Source organism: Hyla sarda, unplaced genomic scaffold (assembly GCF_029499605.1).
Source record: "Hyla sarda isolate aHylSar1 unplaced genomic scaffold, aHylSar1.hap1 scaffold_326, whole genome shotgun sequence".
NCBI classification, from domain to species: domain Eukaryota; kingdom Metazoa; phylum Chordata; class Amphibia; order Anura; family Hylidae; genus Hyla; species Hyla sarda.
The window spans coordinates 222,281-248,861 of NW_026609999.1; the positions used below are offsets into that span (position 1 = coordinate 222,281).

The 26,581-nt window shown below is 46.1% G+C and overlaps 1 protein-coding gene across 5 annotated transcripts in view; it reads right to left on the reverse strand.

The window, feature by feature from the left end:
• The window catches only part of LOC130329915 (cornifelin homolog B-like), a 131,238-nt gene that overhangs the window by 96,139 nt on the left and 8,518 nt on the right, over positions 1-26,581 (reverse strand). The window contains exon 3 of one of the 5 annotated variants that reach the window (XM_056553546.1): positions 9,742-9,843. The exons of the other annotated variants lie outside the window; for them this stretch is intronic. Within the exon in view, the coding sequence (XP_056409521.1) occupies positions 9,742-9,843 (102 nt within the window). The remainder of the gene's footprint in view (positions 1-9,741; positions 9,844-26,581) is intronic. 5 annotated transcript variants of the gene reach the window in all.

Sequence of the window (26,581 nt, forward strand, 5' to 3'; positions counted from 1 at the left end):
TGCCGGTGAAAGGCTGAGCGCACTGTCATGTAAGAAGCCAGACAGAGCTCCTTATATGACAGTGCCCTCAGCCTGTCACTGGCCGAGGCGGGACATCACTGCGGCCGGTGATACGCTGACGGCTCTGTCCCCAGGAAGTTGAATGAGGTTCGGACCGCTGGACCGTGAGGCCAGTACTGGACCGACGGGGGCACTTAGGAAGGTATGTTAAAGTTTATTTTTGCAGCCCGGGCACAGCAATATATAAAAGTTTTGCACTACAGTTGTCCTTCAATAACATAACATTGCAGCATCCTGACACACTTTACATTTTGTGGTTGCATTAGTGAAGCCCATGGTGTCAAGTGTGAATAGTTACTGAAGTGGATCTCCTGTAATACTGATGGATTAACTCTTCGTACCGATCTGTGTGATCATGTGTTATACCATGAGAGACCATGACAAGCTTGTGAGGAGTCAATTGTCAAGGCCTACCCTGAGTCTCCCGCGAAAAAGCCAGCTCTTATAAGACACATAATATCTCAGGTAGTCACTTTGCCCTGTCCTATCGGACATTTCTTCTGTGGCCTTTAAGAAGACGACTAACTTCAATTTGGATTTCTAGTTTTTCAGAGTAAGCAATTGTAGCAATTGTAAGGAACTCTTAGTGGTCTGTTACCTAAGTAGACCTTGGGTCGAGTTCAGACCACTTCTACCAGATGGAGTCATAGAACTGTGTCTATATGTATGTGGATGATCCATCACTGTACAAAAAGTTATCCATTGTGTTCAACTCCTCTAGTCTCATTTGTCCTTTTCCCAGTGGCCTGGATTAAACAGCGTCTATGTAAGGCTCCTTTCACACTATGAGTATTCATCTGTTATTAAACATCCGCTTTCTGTGTAAAAACGGATGTATAATAATGGATGAAATAATGGGTGCTAACGGCTGAATAACATCCGTCAAAATAATGGGCATATTTATCCGTTAAGACCCATTATAACATCCGTCATGTACGGCCGTTTTAACACCTCTGCCTACAGACTCCCACAGCCGGGACTACTACTACTCCCATCATGGAACAGACTTGTTTCCATTAAGGGAGTAGTAGTTCCCCGCTGTGGGAGTCTGCTGCGGGACATTAGTGTTTGTACTACTGCTACTACCCCCCCATCATGGAACAGACTCTGTTTCATGATGGGGCTTGTAGTACAGGGGCTGAGGGAATGATCGCACCAGGTCTCACTTCTAAGACCCGATGCGATAAGAAGTTATTAAAAAGGGGAGTGGGCAGCATGCTCCCCTCCCCTCGATGTATGGTGTATTTTACTTTCATTTTTAAATTCCCTGCGGGGAGCCCTGGATGGCGGGTACTGAGGACGGGGGGGGGGGCGGGAATGTCTTGGGGTCATGGTCCTGTTGAAAAATAAATGATGGTCCAACTAAACGCAAACCGGATGGAATAGCATGCCCCTGCAAGATGCTGTGGTAGCCATGCTGGTTCAGTATGCCTTCAATTTTGAATAAATCCCCAACAATGTCACCGCACCCCCACACCACCTCCTCCATGCTTCATGGTGGGAACCAGGCGTGTAGAGTCCATCCGTTCACCTTTTCTGCGTCCCACAAAGACACGGTGGTTGGAACCAAAGATCTCAAATTTGGACTCATCAGACCAAAGCACAAATTTCCACTGGTCTAATGTCCATTCCTTGTGTTCTCTCTTCTGCTTGTTGCCTGTCCTTAGCAGTGGTTTCCTAGCAGATATTCTACCATGAAGGCCTCACACAGTCTCCTCTGTTGTTCTAGAGATGTGTCTGCTCTAGAACTCTGTGTGGCATTGACCTGCTCTCTAATCTGAGCTGCTGGTAACCATTTCTGAGATTGCTGGTGACTCGGATGAACTTATCCTCCGCAGCAGAGGTGACTCTTGGTCTTCCTTTCCTGGGCCGGTCCACATGTTAGCCAGTTTCTTTGTAGCTCTTGATGGTTTTTGTGACTGCACTTGGGGACACTTTCCACCTAGAATATGACAGATTTTCAGTTGTTTCACACTTTTTTGTTATGTCTATAATTCCACATGTTAATTCATAGTTTTGATGCCTTCAGTGTGAATCTACAATTTTCTTAGTCATGAAAATAAAGAAAACTCTTTAACGAGAAGGGGTGTCCAAACTTTTGGTCTGTACTGTATATATTTCCCCCTCGCAGCGCTATCATAAGCCCCCGGCCGGCCCGATGAGCTGCTGATAGAATACTTGTCATTCATAGTGCTGCAGAGGCATATGATTATAGAAGCACTGTGGGGGCCAGACATATAGCGTTATCTGGCCCCCACAGTGCTTCTATGTACATATGCTGCCGCAGCACTATGAAAGACAAGTGTTCTTTCAGCAGCGCATTTGGCCGGGAGAGGGGTATACATACCTATACATCTCCCCCAGCGATTCTATATATATTTCCCCACCGAAGCACTTCTATTTGAAAACCCCAATGGGAGCCCTGTATGGCTCCTTAGTACCGGCCATTCAGGCCTCCTGGCGGGAAATTTAAAAATGAAAGTAAAATACATTGTACATCGCAGGGGTGTGGAGCATGCCGCCTGCTCCCCTGTTTGATAACTTCGAATCACATCAGGTCTCAGAAGTAAGACCCGGTGAAATCAATCCCTCAGCCCCTGTACTAAAACACCCATCATGGAACAGAGTCTGTTCCATGATGGGGGTTGTAGTACAAACACTAATGTAGCCTCCCCAGCCACCGGCAGACTCCCACAGTCAGGGAATTACTACTCCCATCATGGAAACAAGTCTGTTCCATGATGGGAGTAGTAGTGGTCCCTCAGCACTGCAGGAGTCTGCTGATGTCACCTCTTCTGAGCTCATCCGTTTGCCGTAGACTTCAATGTTAAAAATAACGGCCGTTAATTTACCCGTTTCTTGTGATGGAAGAAAAATTAGTGCGTGTGCCGTTTTTTTTCTTCCGTCACAAATAACATCCGTTATTCATGACCGGCTGTAACTGGTCATAACGGATAATCAAAACCTCCCATAGACTTTTATGGGATTTTGCAATGGCCGTTTAACATCCGTTTTTTTAAGGCTTTTATAACGGAAGTTATAAAGCAACTTTATAGTGTGAAAGGGGCCTAACAGTTATGGTACCCCACAATACCATCAGCCAACAACTGTATTTGGGTGGGCCCTAGGAAGCTTAACCCCTTCCCGACCTATGACATACCTGTACGTCATGGGTGGCAAGGTGTTCCCGACCCATGACATACAGGTACGTCATGGACATTACTGCCGCTACTCGCGGCACCCCGCAGCGCACGGAAAGATGGTGGCTATCACTGATAGCCAGCCATCTTACCGTGCGACCACGGGGGGTTTCGTCCCCCACCCCCCCCCAGCGATCGCTGCTATCAGCTGGTCAAATCTGACTAGCTGATAGCAGCGTTTCGCTATCAGAATACTTAGCAGCGCAGTGTGTGAGTCCCGATCACGGGGATCGGGACACACACCGCTCTGCTAAGTGTCCCTGACCCGTCCCCCGGTGTCACTTACCCGGCCATGCGGTGTCCCGAGCGGTCCCGGCGGTCCCGGCGTCCTCCATGCGGTCCCGGCTGCGCTGCGTCCCGGAGGTGGGTTTCCGGCAGCAGTGCGGCATCTTCATTGGCAGCAGTGAGATCGCCGTAAAGCGATCTCACTGCTGCCTCTGAGAGTTTCAAAACTGCAACTCCCAGCATGCCCAGACAGCCTTTGGCTTTCTGGGCATGCTGGGAGTTGGAGTTTTGCAACATCTGGAGGTCCACAGTTTGGAGACCACTGTATAATGGTCTCCAATCTGTGCTCTTCCAGATGTTGCAAAACTACAAATCTCAGCATGCTCAGTCTGTCCAGGCATGCTGGGAGTTGTAGTTCTCTAACATCTGGAAGAGCACAGATTGGAGACCATTATACAGTGGTCTCCAAACTGTGGACCTCCAGATGTTGCAAAACTACAACTCCCAGCATGCCCAGACTGCCCAAGCATGCTGGAAGTTGTAGTTCGGCAACATCTGATCCTTCAGATATTGCCGAACTACAACTTCCAGCATGCCTTGGCAGTCTGGGCATGCTGGGAGTTGTAGTTTTGCAACATCTGGAGGCACACTAGTTGGGAAACATTGTCCGTTTCCTACCTCAGTGCCTCCAGCTGTTGCAATTGTTGCAAAACTATAACTCCCAGCATGCACTGACAGACCATGCATGCTGGGAGTTGTAGTTTTGCAACAGCTGGAGGCACACTGGTTTGGAAACACTAAGTTTGGTTGCAAAACACTTGAAAGTTTATTACTTAACTTAGTGTTTCCAAACCAGTGTTCCTCCAGCTGTTGCAAAACTACAACTCCCAGCATGCACGGACAGCCAAAGGGCATGCTCGGAGTTTGCAACAGCTGGATGTTTGCCCCCTCCCCCCAATGTGAATGTACAGGGTACACTCACATGGGCGGAGGTTTACAGTGAGTGCTGCAAGTTTGAGATGGCGCAAATTTTGCGCTGCAGCTCAAACTTCCAGCGGCAAACTTGCTGTGAACCTCTGCCCATGTGACTGTACCCTAAAAACACTACACTACACTGACACTAACCTAAAATAAAAAGTAAAAAACACTACATATACACATACCCCTACACAGCCCCCATCCCCCCAAAAAATGAAAAACGTCTGGTACGCTACTGTTTCCAAAACGGAGCCTCCAGCTGTTGCAAAATAATAACTCCCAGTATTGCCGGACAGCCATTGACTGTCCAGGCATGCTGGGAGTTTTGCAACAGCTGGAGGCACCCTGTTTGGGAATCACTGGCGTAGAATACCCCTATGTCCACCCCTATGCAAATCCCTAATTCAGGCCTCAAATGCGCATGGCGCTCTCTCACTTTGGAGCCCTGTCGTATTTCAGGGCAACAGTTTTGGGACACATATGGGGTATCGCCGTACTCGGGAGAAATTGCCTTACAAATTTTGGGGGGCTTTTTCTTCTTTAACCCCTTATGAAAAGGTGAAGTTGGGGTCTACACCAGCATGTTAGTGTAAAAAAATAAATTTTTTACACTGACATGCTGGTGTTGCCCTATACTTTTCATTTTCACAAGAGGTAAAAGGGAAAAAAGACCCTCTAAATTTGTAACGCAATTTCTCCTGAGTACGGAGATACCCCATATGTGGACGCAAAGTGTTCTGAGGGCGCACAACAAGGCCCAGAAGGAAGAGTGCACCATGTACATTTGAGGCGATTTGCACAGGGGTGGCTGATGGTTACAGCAGTTCTGACAAACGCAAAACAATAAATATCCATATGTGACCCCATTTTGGAAACTACACCCCTCACGGAATGTAATAAGGGGTGCAGTGAGAATTTACACCCCACTGGCGTATGACAGATTTTTGGAACAGTGGTCTGTGAAAATGAAAAATAAAATTTTTGATTTGCACAGTCCACCGTTTCAAATATCTGTCAAACGCCAGTGGGGTGTAAATGCTCACTGCACCCCTTATTACATTCCATGAGGGGTATAGTTTCCAAAATGGGGTCACATGTGGGGGGGTCCCCTGTTCTGGCACCATAGGGGCTTCCTAAATAGGACATGCCCCCCAAAAACCCTTTCAGAAAAACTCACTCTCCAAAATCCCATTGTCGCTCCTTCCCTTCTGAGCCCTCTACTGCGCCCGCCGAACATTTTACATACGCATATGAGGTATTTCCTTACTCGAGAGAAATTGGGTTACAAATTTTAGGGTGATTTCTCTCCTTTTACCCCTTGTAAAAATTAAAAAATTGGGTCTACAAGAAAATGCGAGTGTAAAAAATGAAGATTTAGAATTTTCTCCTTCACTTTGCTGCTATTCCTGTGAAACACCTAAAGGGTTAAAACACTTACTGAATGTCATTTTGAATACTTTGGGGGGTGCAGCTTTTATAATGGGGTCATTTATGGGGTATTTCTAATATGAAGATCCTTAAAATCCACTTCCAACCTGAACTGGGCCCTGAAAAATTAAGATTTTGAAAATCTTGAGAAAAATTGGAAAATTGCTGCGGAACTTTGAAGCCCTCTGATGTCTTCCAAAAGTAAAAACTTGTCAATTTTTTAATGCAAACACAAAGTAGACATATTGTATATGTGAATCAATATGTAATTTATTTGGAATAGCCATTTTCCTTTCAAGCAGAGACTTTCAAAGATAGAAAAATGCTAAATTTTCAAAATTTTCATGAAATTTTTAGATTTTTTACCAAGAAAGGATACAAATATCAGTGAAATTTTACCGATAAAATAAAGTAGAATATGTCACGAAAAAACTATCTCGGAATCAGAATGATAAGTAAAAGCATTCCAAAGTTATTAATGTTTAAAGTGACAGTGGTCAGATTTTCAAAAAATGCCCAGGTCATGAAGGTGAAAATGGGCTGGGTCATGAAGGGGTTAAAGGGGTACTCTGGTGGAAAACTTTTTTTTTTTTTTTTTAAATCAACTGGTGCCAGAAAGTTAAACAGATTTGTAAATTACTTCTATTTAAAATCTTAATGCTTCCAGTACTTATCAGCTGCTTTTCTGTGTGACCACAGTGCTCTCTGCTGACACCTCTGTCCATGTCAGGAACTGTCCAGAGCAAGAGCAAATCCCTATAGCAAACCTATCCTGCTCTGGACAATTCCTGACCTGGACAAAGGTGTCAGCAGAGAGCACTGTGGTCAGAAGAAAAAATCACGCGGCACCCCGTTTGTAATCAGTCCCCAGAGCGTCTTCGCTTCAGGACTGATTACAAACGGGGTGCCGCGTGCATTATCCCGGGGGTCCCCAGCGGCGGGACTCCCGCGATCAGGCATCTTATCCCCTATCCTTTGGAAAACGCCGAAAACGCCAAAACGCGTCCTTGTACTACACTATGGCATAATAAATCTTCACTGTGCATTACTGGTGAGTGCTGAGTATCATCCATCTTCTACCTGTGGCTTTATCCTACCTCGTGCACCACCCAGATTCCACAGAAGTGTCGACATAACACTATATTATTCTAGTTAACGTGACATAAGAGTAGCAGGTCCCCTGTAGGTGCAAGTCCCGGCTGGCCCTACACCTAACACCTGCAGTTTTCAGTGGCACGCTGCATCCTAATCCACAGAACGGAGGTTCACAAATTGAGTTAACCTGTGCAAAGTGTTTGTCCTGTTCAGTCTAGCGATATTTCATGGGTTTATTTGACCGTCACATCAGTAAGCTCCCAGAGGGTGACCTGTTTACAGCTATAGTACTCTACTACGGTTGAGCTGCTGTTTCCTATCACAGGATGCAGTTCTGAAGTCTCGAGCTGGCAGGCACAAGTACTGGTCCCAGCCAGAGGACCATGCAGGTACCAGAACAGACTAAAACATGTAGAAAAAGATTTGTAATTCAGCTCACCACTCTCAATGTATACAGTGTCCAGTTGGTTAATTCCAGAAGAGCAGGGAAGACAAGTCGCGCCGTATCCCGGGAATGCAGCAGAGGGAAGACAAGATAAGCCTCCAGTACTTCCAAGGAAAATGTCTGTGAAAACATCACTTTTATGGTCTATTCACACGTACAGTAGACAATGTTCCCCCTTGTAGACAGCATGCCCCCCCCTTGTAGACAGCATGCTCCCCCCCTTGTAGACAGCAGCCCCCCTTGTAGACAGCATGCCCCCCCATTGTAGACAGCATGCTCCCCCCCTTGTAGACAGCAGCCCCCCTTGTAGACAGCAGCCCCCCTTGTAGACAGCAGCCCCCCTTGTAGACAGCATGCCCCCCCTTGTAGACAGCATGCTCCCCCCCCTTGTAGACAGCATGCTCCCCCCCTTGTAGACAGCATGCCCCCCCCCCCTTGTAGACAGCAGCCCCCCTTGTAGACAGCATGCCCCCCCCTTGTAGACAGCATGCTCCCCCTTGTAGACAGCAGCCCCCCTTGTAGACAGCATGCCCCTCCCCCTTGTAGACAGCAGCCCCACCACCACTTCCTTGGTAGCACCCCTGGGAGTTGCTCACCTGCGGCTGTCCTCTATCGATTGTTTCAACTCTGCTGCCCATTCTCCCATCCGCATCATGGCGTCCTATACACGTCACTCTGCTTCCTCCGTAGTATTACAATGGGTGCAGTGGAGGAGGTGGAGTTACGTGTGTGTCACATGCTCCTCCATGGGATGCCATGATGGGGACGAGAGAAGGGGGCATTTGACTGTTGGACGCCGCACTGCAGCAGGTATCAGGGATATTAAGCGAGTCCCCGATACCATGCAAATGCCTGGTATCAGCCCCGATACCGATACTAGTATCGGGACATCCCTACAAAAAACACAGTATTGCCAGAGTTAGAACAGACTAAAAGGTACATGTTTAGAGCGTTCCCCTCCCTCTGCCACAAGAATAACCCATTAGTGGAGGCTGTAGAACAACAGTCTAAGCATTGAGTCCTGTAGATATACAGTATGACGGGATAACTGTAAATCTATGTTTTTTCGTAGAGACATATGAAAAGTTTTGATAGGTCACGGTTTGAATTTGCAGACCCTGACCGACTGGTAGAACAAGCTGGGAGATGTTCATGCTAAACTCATTCTCGAACATCGCTGTGTCACGTGACCTAGACCGACTCATAATGGAAGTATATGAGGCCATTACACCCACATAGGTACAGGGAGGGGAGAGAAGGGCTTGTTCTAATGATAAAAGCTTTTGACATGGCTCTAGGAGGTGGTGTCACAACTCCTGCCGCCGGAATCAAGCGTTCTAAACATTATGCTGCACAAAGATGGCGGGGTCTCAGCAGCGGGACCCCAATGATCAGACATCTTATCTCCTATACTTTAGATAGGCTATAAGTCGTCTAGGGCGGAGTAACCCTTTAACCCCGAGAGGACATGTGACACACACATACGGTGCTGCCACCTGGTCCTTGGTGCACATAAAGGTATGTCACATTGCACATTGCCTTTTGACATATTTTTGGCTAAAATTTTGCAATGCAGTGCTTCATTCTTGACTATGCAGTGGACGACATTGCTTATAATAGTTCCCTATGGGAACTTATTGTGTGATAAAATGTCTAAATAAAATAATAAATGTATAGCACCCCCCTTTTCCATTAAAAACAAAACAAAAACAAACACATTTGGTATCGCCATGTGTGGAATCGTCCCAGCTGTTAACATATAACATTACTGATCTCATACGGTGAACGTCCTAAACACTAAACAATACCAAAATCCCAAATTGCTGATTTTTGGTCACATCCCAGAAAAAAAAGTTATCAAATATATATCAAAGTGTTAATGATAAAACCTACAGATCGTGGCGCAAACAATGGTCCTGGTACAGCCCTGTATACTGGAAGGTAAAGAAGTTATAGGGGTAAGAATAGGGGATTTTAAAAGGGGTTACGCAGCCAAAGGTGTTTTTTTTTTTTTTCATTTTAAATATGCCCATTCTGTTAGATAATGGAAGCAAGGCAGGAAAAGACCCTTGAAGTAGGGGCTGCTGACTCTAGTACGAAGGATGAGGCAAAGCCAGAAATACTGGAAAAGTCCTCAGCAGGACATTTGATTTTGCAGAAAATAAAAAAACCGACAGGATGACGCGTTTCGGGAGGATCCCTCCCTTCCTCACATGCACGAAGCGCCGTCCGTCGGTCTTCTTTTCTTTTTTTCCACAGAACATTCTGTTAGATATATTTAAAAAAATAATAATAATTAACCTCCAATACCTGGTGTCCTGCTCCGGTCCCCGATGCGGTCTTCTTCCTGCTGTCAAGTTGTAGCTCCGAGATTCGCTGTTTGCAGCATTGTCCCGCCTTGTCAGTGATGGGCTGAACGGCAATGACACGTGTTGGACCCGGGCACAAGGAATAAGATCGAGGCCAGGGCTTAATACCTCACATATCACTTACTGGCCCTTAGGGTGCTGGAGGGGAGGTTTATTTATAAAGGAAAGAATGGGCATACAGTCATGGCCATAAATGTTGGCACCCCTGAAATTTTGAAAATGAAGTATTTTTCCACAGAAAAGGATTGGAGTAACACATGTTTTGCTATACACGTTTATTCACTTTTGGGGGAATTTATCATTGTATATAGAGCTGTTTTGTGTCTATTTTGTTGAGCAAAAATATGCGCAAGTGCTTTTTTGCGTTTTTTTGCGCACATTTTTATGGAATTCTTCATTGCCTTGTCTATGGTTAATTTAACGGTAGAGGATTTTCTACTGTAGAATCGAATTTACTAACTGGTTTTTTTTTTGCACCAAAAAAATGTGCAAACGCCATTTTCTTGCACAAATATACACCACCTCGGAGGACACGTACCAAAGTGTCTATTGTCTGTGTTTGGCACAGTAAGGACTGCTACTCCCATAATGGACAGACTCTGACCATGATGGGAGTTGTAGTCCAGGGGCTGAGGTGCAGATCGCACTGGGTCATTCTGCAGAGACCCGCTGCGATCCGCATTTATTAACTGTAAAAGCCAGCGGTACATGCGGCTTCACTGCGCTGGACATGGGAGCTCTGATTGGTCAATAACAATTCACCAATCAGAGATCCTGTGTTCCGGCGGGGATTATGAATTATAAGAACTGTATATAGGAGCCGGCGTGCAGCGCAGTGTAGACGCATGTACCACCGGCTTGTATAGTTAATAAATGCGAATTGCAGCGGATCTCCAGAGAATGATCTGCTGCGATCTGCCCCTCTGCCCTTGGACTACTACTCCCATCATGGAACAGAGTCTGTCCCATGATGGGAGTAGTTGTAGTACTGCGGCGCTGCTGAGGGATGGCACTAGCACATCCCCCGGCTGCAGGACTTTTAGGACTACTACTCCCATCATGGACAGGCTCTGCCCATGATGGGAGTTGTAGTCCAGGGGCTGAGGTGCAGATCGCACCGGGTCATTCTGCAGAAACCTGCTGCGATCCGCATTTAAGTTAACAAGCCGGCGGTACATGCGTCTACACTGCGCACTCCGCCAGCTTCTATATACACTGTAATAATTCATAATCCCCGCCGCCAGGAGGGGGGAGCTCTGATTGGTCAAGCTATTCCCTCAGAGCTCGTGTGTTCCTGCGGCGGGGTGCGCAGTGTAGACACATGTACCGCCGGTTTTTAAATTTTAATGCGGATCGCAGCAGATCATTCTCTGGAGATCTGCTGCAATCTGCAGGGTGCGCAGTGTAGACGCATGTACCGCCGGCTTTTACAGTTAATAAATGCGGATCGCAGCGGGTCATTCTGCAGAATGACCCGGTGCAATCTGCACCTCAGCCCCATGGACTACAACTCCCATCATGGGCAGAGCCTGTCCATGATGGGAGTAGTAGTCCTAAAAGTCCTGCAGCCGGGGGATGTGCAAGTGCCATCCCCCAGCAGTGCTGCGGTACTACAACTACTCCCATCATAGGACAGACTCTGTCCCATGATAGGAGTAGTAGTCCAAGGGAAGAGGGACTGATCTCTTTCACATTATGCGTTTTGCATAAAGGGAACAGAGCCTTTCTGACACTGTGTTCCCAAACAGGGAGACTCCAGCTGTTCCTTAACTACAGCCCCCCATGATGGAAGTTGTAGTTTAGCAACAATTGGAGGCTCCCTGTTTAGTAGTACTAACCCATATTTCTTGTTTTTCTTCTAATTTCAGATACGTGAATGTGGAGGACTACGTCAGATTCGGTGGACTGCGACGATGACCAGCATTTTTTTCAATTTTAATAAAATGGTTAACGAGGGCTGTGGGGGAGTGTTGTTTTTAAAGGGGTTCTCCGGTGCTTAGACATCTTATCCCCTATCCAAAGGATAGGGGATAAGATGCCTGATCGCGGGAGTCCCACCGCTGGGGACCCCCGTGATCTTGCACTCGGCACCCCATTTGTAATCAGTCCCCGGAGCGTGTTCGCTCCGGGTCTGATTATGGATGACCACAAGGCCGGCGGCGTGTGACGTCACGCCTCCGCCACCGTGTGACCTCAAACTCCGCCCCTCAATGCAAGTCTATGGGAGGGGGCGTGACAGCTATCACACCCCCTCCCGTAGGCTTGCATTGAGGGGCGGAGCGTGACGTCACACGCCGTCGGCCCTGTGGTCACCGTTAATCAGACTGATTACAAACGGGGTGCTGCGTGCAAGATCACGGGGGTCCCCAGTAGCGGGACTCCGGCGATTAGGAATCTTATCCCCTATCCTTTGGATAGGGGATAAGATGTCTAAGCACCGGAGTACCGCTTTTAAATAAAAAATTTTTTTTTCAATGTGTCGTGTTTTCTTATAATTGAATTTTAAGGGTTAGTAGTGGAAGCTGTCATATAGACGGAATCCATTACTAAGCCCTAAAATCAGCTAATGCTAACCTCTAATTATTACCCTGGTACCCACCGCCACAGGGGTGCCGGGAAGAGCCGGTACCAACAGGCCCGGAGCGTCAAAAAGGGCGCTCCTGGGCCTAGGCAGAAACAGGCTGGCGTTATTTAGGCTGGGGAGGGCCAGTAACAATGGTCCTCGACCACCCTGGTAACATCAGGCTGTTGCTGCTTGGTTGGTATCTGGCGGATACTGAAAATAGGGGGAACGCTATGCGTTTTTTTTTATTATAAATAAATTTAAAAAAAAGTGTGTGTTTCCCTCATTTTTCAGTATCAGCCAGATACCAACCAAGCAGCAAAAGCCTGATGTTACCAGGGTGGGCGAGGACCAATGTTACTGGCCCTCCCTAGCCTACATAACGCCAGCCTGTTACCGCCTAGGCCCAGGAGTGCCATTTTTGATGCTCCGGGCCTGTTGGTACCGACTCTTCCCGGAACCCCTGTGGCGGTGGATACCGGGAAATAATTGGGGGTTAGCACTAGCTGATTTGGGGGCTAACGCTAAGCCCCGGCCTAGTAATATATTCTGTCTACAATACAGCTTCCACTACTAAGCCTGAAAATCCAATTATAAAAAACACAACACATTGAAAAAAGGTTTTATTTAAAAAAAAAAAAAAAAACACTCCCCCACAGCCCTTGTTAACCCTTTTATTGACATTTAAAAAATGCTGTTCATCATCGCAATCCACCAAATCTGACATAGTCCTCCGCATTCACGTATCTAAATTTCGAAGAAAAAAAAAAGTTTAGTAAATTTTTTTGTTTCCACACACCAGCAAAAATGCAAGAAGAAAATGCAAGAAAAACTGACAAAACGCAGGAAAAAGCTGGGACAGTTTTTTCTGATGAACAAAAAACCTCAATGGAATCCGACCTCAAAGCAATAGAACAAAATCCCTACGTCCACTTTTACTGTGAGGTAGGGAAGGCGTGCACTGTAGAGCGAGGGGGGCGTTTCTATATTTGCACAAGATTTATCATGGACGTACACAACCTTTGTAAATTCTGATCAAGAGTGTAAATTAGACAAGCAGTGTAAAGGGGTAGATCTGTGTCTACAATAGACAAATAATAATAAATCCCCCCCTTTGAGTGTATTGGAACTAAACCAAAAAAAGGGAGGGAAAAAAAAGCAAATTGGACAATAGCCCTCATTTACTAATGTCAACCCGACTTTTTTTGTCGGGTTGTGCGACCAAATTTGTGTTGCATAGCACATGCGACACAAATTTGGTCACACAACCCAACAAAATATATCATCACTCCAAGTGTTTTTTAAACAGGTCAAAATGGGCGTGGTTATCACAAAAAGGGGCGTGCTCCCGACAAAACAGAAAAAACACTCGGAGTATGAGGAAAACCTGTGAATTTTTCTTCACTAAAACCCGACAGCTCTGAGCTGTCTGGAAATTACTGAAAACTGAGTGAATCCTACCCCCATCATGGAACAGGGTCTGTTCCATGTTGGGGGTAGTAGTACAGGGGCTAAGGGGTTGATCGCATCTGGTCTCAGAGACCCGATCCGATCAAAAGTTATTAAGCAGGGGAGCGGGCGTCATGGTTCGCTCCCCAGCGAAGTATTTTACTTTCATTTTCAAATTCCCCGCCGGGATCCCTGAATGGCCGGTACTGAGAAGCCAATCAGGGATCCCTGAATAGCCCGTACTGAGGAGCCAATCAGGGATCCCTGAATAGCCCGTACTGAGGAGACAATCAGGGATCCTTGTGAGCTGCGGTGGGGAAAGATATATAGAATTGCTGGGGGTTTTGTATATGTCCCCACAGCTTCTATATATCTTGCCCCCTGCTGCGCTATATGTCTTGTCCCCCGCCGCAGCGCATGTGTACATACATATATATATATATATATATACCCCCCCCCCCCGCACAGCGCTATTACATACCCCCGCAGCGCATGTGTAATATATATCCCCCCGCATAGCGCTATTATATACCCCGCCGCAGCGCATGTGTATATATATATATATATACCCCCCGCACAGCGCTATTATATACCCCCCGCAGCACATGTAGATATATATTATATATGCCCCGCACAGCGCATCTTTATACGTATGCCTCTGAAGTGCTATCAATGACTAATGCAGTGGTCTCCTCCAACTTTCGGACCTCCAGATGTTGCAAAACTACAACTCCCAGCATGCACGGACAGCCGTTGGCTGTCCGGGCATTCTGGGAATAGAGATGTAGCTAATTGTTTGCCCGCGAACAGTTCCCACAGCGAATTTAGCATGTTTGCGTTCGCCTCGCCGGGCGAACATATGTGAAGTTCGATCCGCCCCCTATACTATAACATTGCAGTAAACTTTGACCCTGTGAATCAGAGTCAGCAGACACATTACAGCCAATCAGCAGCAGTCCCTCCCTTCCAGACCCTCCTACCTCTTGCATGGACACCATTTTAGCCTCATTCAGCATGCTGCAGGCTTAGGAAGTGGAGGGACAGAGAAGCTGCTCCTGCTGTATTGGGAAAGCGATAGCTAGGTTGCTGCTAGGTGGTGTATTCAGGGTCCAGTTTACTCCTAAAGCACTAGTCTAACATCTGCTTTAAGGACAGCACCCAAAAAAGCCCTTTTTAGAGCTCAAATATCAGTCCGTGTGTCTTGCAACAGCTGGTGGCACCCTGGTTGGGAGGGAACCGCTGGTTAAAAGGGGTACTCCAGAATAAAACTTAAGATCCATCAAGCAACTAACTACAACAGTATTCAAAGGGCTGAAAGATATCAGTCCGTGTGTTTTGCAACAGCTGGAGGCACCCTGGTTGGGGACCACTACTTAAAAGGGGAACTCCGCTGGCAAGCTTCTTTTCTTTAAAGCAACTAACTACTACAGTATTCAAAGGGCTGAAATATATCAGTCCGTGTGTTTTGCAACAGCTGGAGGCACCCTGGTTGGGGACCACTGCTTAAAAGGGGAACTCCGCTGGCAAGCTTTTTTGCTCATTGTCACACTAGTGCAAATCACATTTGGTGTAACAGTTGTGCAAATTAGAAAAAAAAAAACCTTTTTTGGCTGTTAAATAAAACCAGTCACTGTCAGTTCACGTCACAGTTGCCAGTTTTTTTGCTGCAGGGCAAATTGTGTCACCCTAGTGCAAATCACATTCACACTTGGGAGTTTTTGGGCCTGCTGTGCTCATTGTCACACTAGTGCAAATCATATGTGGTGTGACAGTTGTGTAAATTTAACAACAAAAAAATACAATTTTAACTGTAATAGATTGAATAGCAGTTAGTTGTCTGCAAGCGTGTGTTAGGCCTACAGCGTCTACTCTAAGTCTGTCAAGGACATGTTTGAGCGTAAGATGCCAAGGTCACCCTCTAGCCCGGCGCCTGACAGCTGGCTTGTCTGAACTCATAGCCCACCAGCTTTAAAAAAAATTAATTACATTTTTTTTTTTTTAAATGTAAAAAATATTTTTAAAAAAATGCAAACATTTTTTTTTTAGCTATTGGGACACCGCAGTGGAAGCTACCCGGCCAAAATTTATTTGCACAAAAGGCAATCCCCAATCGGTACTTGGAAGTAATGGCAGGTCTGGCACACAGTGTTGGGGCAAGGGTCCATTTGACCACTGATACCTGGTCTGCAAAGCATGGTCAGGGCAGGTATATCACCTATACTGCGCATTGGGTAAACTTGGTGACGCTGTGCAGGATTGCCGCGGTGGATTTTGAATGAAGACGGGCCTCTTGAAGCTGATTGGTCGCTCGCAGCTGGATGGTATGGGGGCGACCAATCAGCCGTACATGGCTGTGTACAGTTACGCTGTCATAGGAAAAAGTCGGTGAGGGGATGTCATCCAAACATGGGGATGGTAGGCTTAACTCTGATTGGCTGTTCGGGATGTCGAGTGAGCCAATCAGAGAGGGGACGTATGAGTTCAGGTTGCAAGTCTTTGCCGCTGGTGGTGGCAGGATGTCTTTCAAATCTTTCAGCCAATCGCTGCTGGGCAGGTCCGGGCGGCGACCAATCAGGTTAAAGACGTATAATTCCTCTTTAGGGGATTCCTAGAGGCATCGGCGGCAAATCTTTTTTGAAGAATTCGACCAATCGCTGCTGGGCAGGTCCGGGCGGCGACCAATCCGGGATGAGAGTTGTATTTCCTCTTTGGAGGATTCCAAGAGGCATCGGTGGCAACTCTTTTTTGAAGAATCCGACCAATCACGTTCTGTCTGGGTAAGGTGGCGACTAAGGATGACTTGCATGACTTATACGCCACCAACTATGGTTCAAGCCGCAATGTTTTAGGGCACTTTCTGGCTGGGAAACAAACAGAATTTTTTTTGGCTGCTGCTACAGCAGCGGCTGCAACAATACCAAGTTTTTCAGCTATGTGTACATGCCTAATTTTTCTGGCCTCTGCTGCTGCACTCTTTCTGCTGCTGCAATTTTTCTGGCCGCAGCGGCTGCAACTGTACCAAGTTTTTCAGCCACGTGTACATGCCTAATTTTTCTGGTACTCTCTGCTGACATATCTGTCCATCATGCCAGTGAGGCACTTGATTTGCGACAGCCCAACACTAGAGATGAGCGAACTTACAGTAAATTTGATTCGTCACAAACTTCTTGGCTCGGCAGTTGATGACTTTTCCTGCATAAATTAGTTCAGCTTTCAGGTGCTCCCGTGGGCTGGAAAAGGTGGATACAGTCCTAGGAGACTCTTTCCTAGGAATGTATCCACCTTTTCCAGCCCACCGGAGCACCTGAAGGCTGAACTAAATTACGCAGGAAAAGTCATCAACTGCCGAACCGAGAAGTTCGTGACAAATCGAATTTACTGTAAGTTCGCTCATCTCTACCCAACACGTTGGAATTCAACACTCCTAATGTTCGACCGCCTGCTCCAACAAGAAAAAGCTGTCAACGAATATTTGTATGACCGGGGTGCTAGGACATCCTCTGCGGAGCTGGGAATTTTTTTGCCACATTACTGGAGGCTCATGCGCAATGCCTGTAGGCTCATGCGTCCTTTTGAGGAGGTGACAAACCTGGTCAGTCGCACCGAAGGCACCATCAGCGACATCATACCGTTTGATTTACTCCTGGAGCGTGTCCTACGAAGAGTGCTGGATCAGGCAGTAGATGAGCGTGAAGAGGAAGAGTTGTGGACACCATCACCACCAGAAACAGCCTTATCAGCATCGCTTGCTGGACCTGCGGCAACGCTGGAAGAGGATTGTGAGGAAGAGGAGTCAGAGGAGGAATGTGGCTTTGAAGAGGAGGAGGAAGACCAACCACAGCAGGCATCCCAGGGTGCTCCTTGTCACCTATCTGGTTCCCGTGGTGTTGTACGTGGCTGGCGGGAAGAAGATTATACCTTCCCTGACATCACTGAGGACGAGGAACGGGACGAGTAGCTCGGCATCTGTCCTTGTGCAAATGGGGTCTTTCATGTTGTCGTGCCTGTTGAGGGACCCTTTTATTTTGAAAAGGATTTCTTTGTGTTTTTCACCGTCCTGCATTAGAGAGTCTTCTGGACTTTATGATAATTTAAACTTGAATTTTCCAGAGTACTAACCATTACACAAAGGAACACTTGTTGCGTGTGATTTTTTAACTTAAATTTTCAAAAGTAAAATACAGAGAGGGATGAACTCTGTTTCTTTATTTGATGAAAAATTTTATTTAGAAAATAATTTGTCTGTTTCTCCGTCCTGCATTATAGAGTCTTCTGGACTCTTGGATATGCGCTTGTTCTTATTTTTCATCCATGTGTACATGCCTAATTTTTCAGGTACTCTCTGCTGACATCTCTGTCCATTTTAGCAACCGTGGATATTAGATGTATGGTAAGGGTAGCATGGGGGCTCAGAGGTTAGCACTGCTGCCTTGCAGCAATGGGGCCTTGGGTTCAAATCCCACTATGTGCTGCCTAAAGGGGGGCTCTAACTATGTGCTGCCTAACAAGGGGTAATCTATGTGCTGCCTAAAGGGGGACTCTATGTGCTGCCTAACATGGGGGAATCTATGTGCTGCCTATAGGGGGATCTAACTATGTGCTGCCTAAAGGGAGGCTCTAACTATGTGCTGCCTAATGTGGGGGAATCTATGTGCTGTCTAAAGGGGGGGGGTCTACCTTTGTGATGCCTAAAGGGGGGATCTAACTATGTGATGCCTAAAGGGGGGATCTAACTATGAGTTGCCTAAAGGGGATCTAACTATGTGATGCCTAAAGGGGGGCTCTATGTGATGCCTAAAGGGGGCTAAAGCACATTAATAGATGAAAGGTGTCAACGCACGATAGTCCGGATGGTGGATAAGCAGCCCCAAACAAGTTCCAAAGATATTCAAGCTGTCCTGCAGGCTCAGGGAGCATCAGTGCGAACTATCCATCGACATTTAACCCCTTGGGGACGGAGGCCATTATAACCCTAAGGACGGGAGCATTTTTTGCAATCCTGACCACTGTCACTTTAAGCAATAATAACTCTGAGATGTTTTTACTTTTTAATCTGATTCCGAGATTATTTTTTCGTGACATATTCTACTTTATGTCAGTGGTAAATTTTTGTTGAGACTTGCATCATTTCTTGGTGAAAAATTCCAAAATTTGATAAAAATGTTTTAAAATTTTGCATTTTTCTAACTTTGAAGCTCTCTGCTTATAAGGAAAATGAATATTCCAAATAAATGTTATATTGATTCACATATACAATATGTCTTCTTTATGTTTGCATCATACAGTTGAGATGTTTTTACTTTTGGACGACATCAGAGGCTTCAAAGTTCAGCAACAATTTTCTAATTTTTCTCAACATTTTCAAAATCGGAATTCTTAAAGGGACCAGTTCTGTTTTGAAGTGGATTTGAAGGGCCTTCATATTAGAAATTCCCCATAAATTACCCCATTTTAAAAACTGCACCTCTCAAAGTATTCAAAAGGACATTCAGAAAGTTTGTTAACCCTTTGGTTGTTTCACAGGAATAGCAGCAAAGTGAAGGAGAAAATTTAAAATCTTCATTTTTTACACTCGCATGTTCTTGTAGACCCAGTTTTTGCATTTTTACAAGGGGTAATAGGAGAAAAAGCCCCCAAAAATGTGTAACCCAATTTCTCTCGAGTAAGGAAATACCTCATATGTGTATGTGAAGTGGTCGGCGAGCGCAGTAGAGGGCTCAGAAGGGAAGGAGCGACAATGGGATTTTGGAGAGCAAGTTTTTCTGAAATGGTTTTTGGGGGGCATGTCACATTTAGGAAGCTCCTATGCTGCCAGAACAGCAAAAAAAAAAACCACATGGCATACTATTTTGGAAACTACACCCCTCAAGGCACGTAACAAGGGGTCCAGTGAGCCTTAAGACCCCACAGGTGTTTGACAACGTTTCGTTGAAATCGGATGTGTTTTTCCCCCCAAATTTACCATTTTTACAAAGGGTATTGGGAGAAAATGCCCCCCAAAATTTGTAACCCCATCGCTTCTGAGTATGGAAATACCCCATGTTAGGACATAAAATGCTCTGCGGGTGAACTGCAATCTTCAGAAGAGAAGGAGTCACATTTGGCATTTGGAAAGCAAATTTTGCTGAAATGGTTTTTGGGGGGCATGTCGCATTTAGGAACCACCTATGGTGCCAGAACAGCAAAAAAACAAAACAAAAACACATGGTCTACTATTTTAGAAACTACACCCCTCAAGGAACGTAACAAGGGGAACAGTGAGCCTTAACAGGTGATTGACGAATTTTCGTTAAAGTGGGACATGAAAATGAAAAATTAGATTTTTAACACTAAAATGCTGGTGTTACCCCAAACTTTTCATTTTCACAAGGAGTAATAGGAGAAAATGCCGCACAAAATTTGTAACCCAATTTGTCTTGAGTAAGAAAATACTCATATGTGGATGTAAAGTATTCTGTGGGTGCACTAGAGGGCTCAGAAGCGAAGGAGCGACATTGGGCTTTTGGAGAGCGAATTCTGCTGAAATGGTTTTTGGCGGCATGTCACATTTAGGAAGCCCCCATGATGCCAGAACAGTAAAAAAACAAACAAAAAAAACAAACAAATGGCATACTATTTTGGAAACTACACCCCTCACAGAATTTAATAAGGGGTGCAGTGAGCATTTACACCCCACTGGCATTTGACAGATCTTTGGAACAGTGGGCTGTGCAAATGAAAAATAAAATTTTTCCTTTTTACAGACGACTGTTCAAAAAATCTGTCAGACATCTGTGGGGTGTAAATGCTCACTGCACCCCTTATTACATTACATGAGGGGTGTAGTTTCCAAAATAGGGTCACATGTGGAGGGGGTCCACTGTTCTGGCACCATGGGGGCTTTGTAAACACACATGGCCTTCAATTCCAGCCTAATTCTCTCTCAAAAAGCCCAATGGCGCCCCTTCTCTTTTGAGCATTGTAGTTCTCCTGCAGAGCACTTTACATCCACATATGAGGTATTTATATACTCAGAAGAAATGGGGTTACAAATTTTGGGGGGCATTTTTCCTATTAACGCTTGTGAAAATGAAAAAAATGGGGTAACACCAGCATTTCAGGGGAAAAAAACCCTAATTTTTAATTTTCATGTCCAACTATAATGAAAATTTGTCAAAGACCTGTGGGTTGTTAAGGCTCACTATACCCTTTGTTACGTTCCGTGAGCGGTGTAGTTTCCTAAATGGGGTCACATCTGGGTGGTTTGTTTTGCGTTCATGTCAGAACCGCTGTAACGATCAGCCACTCCTGTGCAAATCCCCAATTTAGGCCTCAAATGTACATGGCGCTCTCTCACTCCTGAGCCATGTAGTTTGTCCACAGAGCATTTTATGCCCACTTATGGGGTATTTCCGTACACGGAAGAAATTGCGTTAGAAATTTTGGGGCCTTTTTCTCCTTTTTCCTCTTGTGAAAATGAAAAGTATGGGGCAACATCACAACATCAGTATGTTAGTGTAAAAATGTTACTTTTTTTACACTAACATGCTGTTGTAGCCCCCAACTTTACCTTTCCATAAGGGGTAAATGGAGAAAAATCCCCCCCAAATTTGTAACGCAATTTCTCCTGAGTACTGAAATTCCCCATATGTGGCCCCAAACTGTTGCCTTGAAATTCGACAGGGCCCTGAAATGGGAGAGCGCCATGCGCATTTGAGCCCTAAATAAGGAATTTGCAATAGGGGCGGACCCGGTTACTAGGATCGAGCTTGTCTCCACCAAAACCCTACAGCAGTGTTTCCCAAACAGGGTGCCTCCAGCTGTTGCAAGACTCCCAGCCTGCCAGGACAGTCTATGGCTGTCCGGCAATACTGGGAGTTGTGGTTTTGCAACAGTTTTGCCGTATGAGACGTTTTTCATTTTTATTGGGGGGGGGGGGACACGTGTAAGGGGGTGTATATGTAGGGTTTTCCTTTTTATTATTTGTTAGTGTAGTGTAGTGTTTTTAGGGTACATTCACACAGGCAGGGGTTCACAGTAAGTTTTCCGCTGGGAGTATACTGGGGCTTGTAGAAGGAAACCCACTGTAAACCCGCCCGTGTGAATGTACCCTGTACCCTGCAAACCTTCAGCTGTGGCAAAATGACAACTCCCAGAATGCGATGACAGACCGTACATGCTGGGAGTTATAGTTTTACTACAGCTGTAGGCACACTGGTGGGGAACCACTGAGCTAGGAAACAGACTCTAGATCAGTGATTCTGACCCGTGTGCCTCCAGCTGTTGCAAAACTACAACTCCCAGCATGTACGGTCTGTCAGTGCATTCTGGGAGTTATAGTTTTGCAACAGCTGGAGGCACACGGGTTGGAATCACTGAGTTAGAAAACAGACTCTAGCTCAGTGTTTCCCAACCAGTGTGCCTACAGCTGTTCCAAAACTATAATTACCAGCATGCCCAGACAGTCAGGGACGCTGGGCGTGTAGTTCTGCAATATCTGGCCCTTCAGATGTTGCAGAACTACAACTCCCAGCATGCCTGGACAGTCTGGGCATGCTAGGAGTTGTAGTTATGCAACAACTGGGAAGAACAGTTTGGAGACCGCTAAGTAGTGGTCTCCAAACTGTAGCCCTCCAGTTGTTGCAAAACTACAACTCCTAGCATGCCCAGACTGTCCAGGCATGCTGGGAGTTGTAGTTCTGCAACATCTGAAGGGCCAGATATTGCAGAACTACATGCCCAGCATCCCTGACTGTCTGGCCATGCTGGGAATTGTACTTTTGCAACATCTGGAGGGCTACAGTTTGGAGACCACCTTATAGTGGTCTCCAAATTGTGCCACTTCAGATGGTGCAAAACTACAACTCCCAGCATGCCCAGACAGTCAGGGCATGCTGAAAGTTGTAGTTTTGCAACATCTGGAGGACTACAGTTTACAGACCACTACACAGTGGTCTCCAAACTGTTACCCTCCAGATGTTGCAAAACTACAACTCCCAGGATGCTGCCTCTGTCGGTCCGGTAATCCGGGCCATGCTCCTTACCTCGCCGGCCGTGTTCCCCCCTGCTCTGCCCCGATTTCGATCAGTGGGCAAATCGGGAGAAATTAACTTTAACTGCCTCTGGCACTGGGGGCCTTGAATGTGTACAAGAAATCATGAAATCTGAGGATTACTAACGGATTTTGGGTCGCGCTGTACAGCCCAGTGTCATAAAGCTGAGTTTGTGTCCGAGATCTTGGGTCTTCCAGCAGGACAATGACCCCAAACATACGTCAAAAAGCCCCAGAAATAGATGACAACAAAGCGCTGGAGAGTTCTGAAGTGTCAGCAATGAGTCCAGATCTAAATCCCATTGATCACCTGTGGAGAGATCATAACACTTAGGGACCCAGAGCGTACAGGTACGCCCTGACGCCCTGGAACTTAAGGACCCAGGGAGTACCTGTACGCCAGTGGGAATTCCGGTCCCTGCCGGGAGGGGACTGATATCTACCAGCAGGCACCCTATGCAAACCCTAGGGGGGTCCTGAGACCCCCCCCCCCCCCATGTCAGCGATCGCCGCAAATCGCTTGCCAATTCAGACCAGGCGATTCCGGGTCAATCGGGTCTCTGGTGACAGCCCCATTCACCCTTACCCAGCAGGAATGAGATGAAATGACCAACCAATCACTGTCCTGCTGGGCGGAGATCGGTGCGGAGATCGGGGCCGGCAGGGGTCTCTTACCTCTCCCTGGTCCCGCGGGGGTCCCCTCAGGAGTGGCGGCGGCGGCCCTGGTGGCAGGAATGGTGGCAACAGAATACAGCAGGAGGTGAGGCCTGTTCACCTCCTGCTGTTGCTTAGCAACAACACTCAGCATGCAGAGCCAAAGGGCATGCTGGGAGTTGTAGCAGTGTGCCTCATGCTGTTGCAAAACTACAACTCTCAGCATGCCCTTCGACTGTCAATGCATGCTGAGTGTTGCAGTTTTGCAACAGCTGGAGACACATTGGTTGTGAAACAGTGTCCTAACTCAGTGTTTTGCAACCAGTGTGCCTCCAGCTGTAACACTCCCAGCATGCACTGACAGACTGTACATGCTGGGAGTTCTAGTTTTGCAACAGCTGGAGGCACACTGGTTGCGAAACACTGAGTTACGTAACAAACTCTCAGTGTTGCGCAACCAATGTGCCTCCAGCTGTTGCATAACTACAACTCCCAGCATGTATGGTCTGTCAGTGCATGGTGGGAGTTGTAGTTTTGCAACAGCTGGAGGTTTGCCCCCCCCCCCCCCCCCACCCCCATGTGAATGTACAGGGTACATTCACACGGGCAGGTTTACAGCGAGTTTTTTGTTGCAAGTCTGAGATGTGGCAAATTTTCCGCCGCAGCCCAAACTCCCAGCAAGAAAGTCACTGCAAACCCCCACCAGTGCGAATGTACCCTAAAAACACTACACTACACAAAATAAAAAGTAAAACACTACATATACACATATACACATACCCCTTACACTTACAATTCTTGTACAGCATTATTTCCAAAACAGAGCCTCCAGCTGTTGAAAAACAAAAACTCCCAGTATTGCCGGACAGCCACTGGGGAGCTGCCTACAAATGTGGGGGGAGCTGCCTACAAATGTGGGGGGAGCTGCCTACAAATGTCGGGGGAGCTGCCTACAAATGTCGGGGGAGCTGCCTACAAATGTCGGGGGAGCTGCCTACAAATGTCGGGGGAGCTGCCTACAAATGTGGGGGGAGCTGCCTACAAATGTGGGGGGAGCTGCCTACAAATGTGGGGGGAGCTGCCTACAAATGTGGGGGGAGCTGCCTACAAATGTGGGGGGAGCTGCCTACAAATGTGGGGGGAGCTGCCTACTATTGTGGGGGGAACTGCCTACTATTGTGGGGGAAATGCTGACCTAATGTGGGGGAATTGCCAACAAATGTGGGGGGAGCTGACTACTATTGTGGGGGAACTGCCTACTATTGTGGGGGAACTGCCTACTATTGTGGGGGAATTGCCTACAAATGTGGGGGAACTGCTGACCTAATGTGGGGGGAGCTGCCTACAAATATGGGGGGAGCTGCCTACAAATGTGGGTGGAGCTGCCTACTAATGTGGGGGAACTGCTACTAATGTGGGGTAACTGCTACTAATGTGGGGGAACTGCTGACCTAATGTGGGGGGAGCTGCCTACAAATATGGGGGGGAGCTGCCTACAAATGTGGGTGGAGCTGCCTACTAATGTGGGGGAACTGCTACTAATGTGGGGTAATTGCTGACCTAATGTGGGGTAACTGCTGACCTAATGTGGGGTAACTCCCCACCTATTGTGGGGGAGCTACCAACTATTGTGGGGGAACTATACTGCCTACCTAATGTGGGGAAACATGATGCCTACCTAACGTGGGGGGAACTACAAGGTACCGTACATCGCGGTAGGAGGGGTAGTCTTATATGGCGAGTATATCCCAAACTCTATATTTTAACTGTAAAAGTTGGGGGTCGTCTTATATGCCGGCATATACGGTAAGCAGAGAGTTTCAAAGTAAAAAAAATGCTAAATTTTCACTTTTTTCATAAAATTTTTGAATTTTTTCACCAAGAAATTATGCAAGTATCGACAAAATGTTATCACTAAGGCTAGGTTTACATCACGATTTAAGCATCCGATTATCGGACCGTAAAATCGGACGAAATCGGATTGCATAAAATCGTATACAAACGTATGTAAAAATATACACCAGCTCCCAGATGCAAAAACCTACCCAGGAAAAATATATATATATATACTTACATGAGACATGCATCGGTAGAGCACAGTGCATAAAAATACCATTATAATTGCTGACTTATACACCACACAGTTTGCAGATCAGGGTAGGGCTCTTTAATGTGTTCAGGGTGTACCAATATGGCAGCCTGTCTCTTCAGATAGTTCCTGTGTGTGTGGGAGGAAGGCTATGAGATGCCTTTTATCTATAGTGCAGTGCATTCTGGGAAGGAGAACAATCTAGTGGTTTCTAGCACTTTCCAGAGTCTACTGCGCATGCGTACAAAAAATGTGTGGGATTAATCTGAAAAATGAAATCGCACACTCAAACGATTTCATGCGATTTACATTGACCTCAATGATAAACTAATCGGACACGATTTCTATATTTTGAATCTGGATGAAAAGTCGTGGTCAACCACGATTTTATGTCCGATCTTAAATTGCTCCAAATCGGATGCAGATCAAAACTGATGCAGTTGTTGTTGAGCAGAAGATAACTGATAACACTGATCTGTTCTATGTCCTATACATAGAACAGATCAGTATTAGCAATCATGGTATTGCTATGAATAGTCTCCTATGGGGACTATTCAAGTGTAAAAAAAAATTTAAATTAAAAGTTAAAAAAAAAGTAAAAAATCCCCTCCCCCAATAAAAAAGTAAAGCGTCCGTTTTTTTCCTATTTTACCCCCAAAAAGCGTAAAAAAAAAATTTAATAGACATATTTGGTATCGCCGCGTGCATAAATGTCCGAACTATTAAAATAAAATGTTAATGATCCTGTACGGTGAACGGCGTGAACGTAAAAAAAAAATGTCAAAAATTGCTACTTTTTTTATACATTTTATTTAAAAAAAATTATAAAAAATGTATTAAAAGTTTTTTATATGCAAATGTGGTATCAAAAAAAAGTACAGATCATGGCGCAAAAAATGAGCCCTCATACCGCCACTTATACGGAAAAATGAAAAAGTTATAGGTCATCAAAATAAAGGGATTATAAACGTACTAATTTGGTTAAAAAGTTTGTG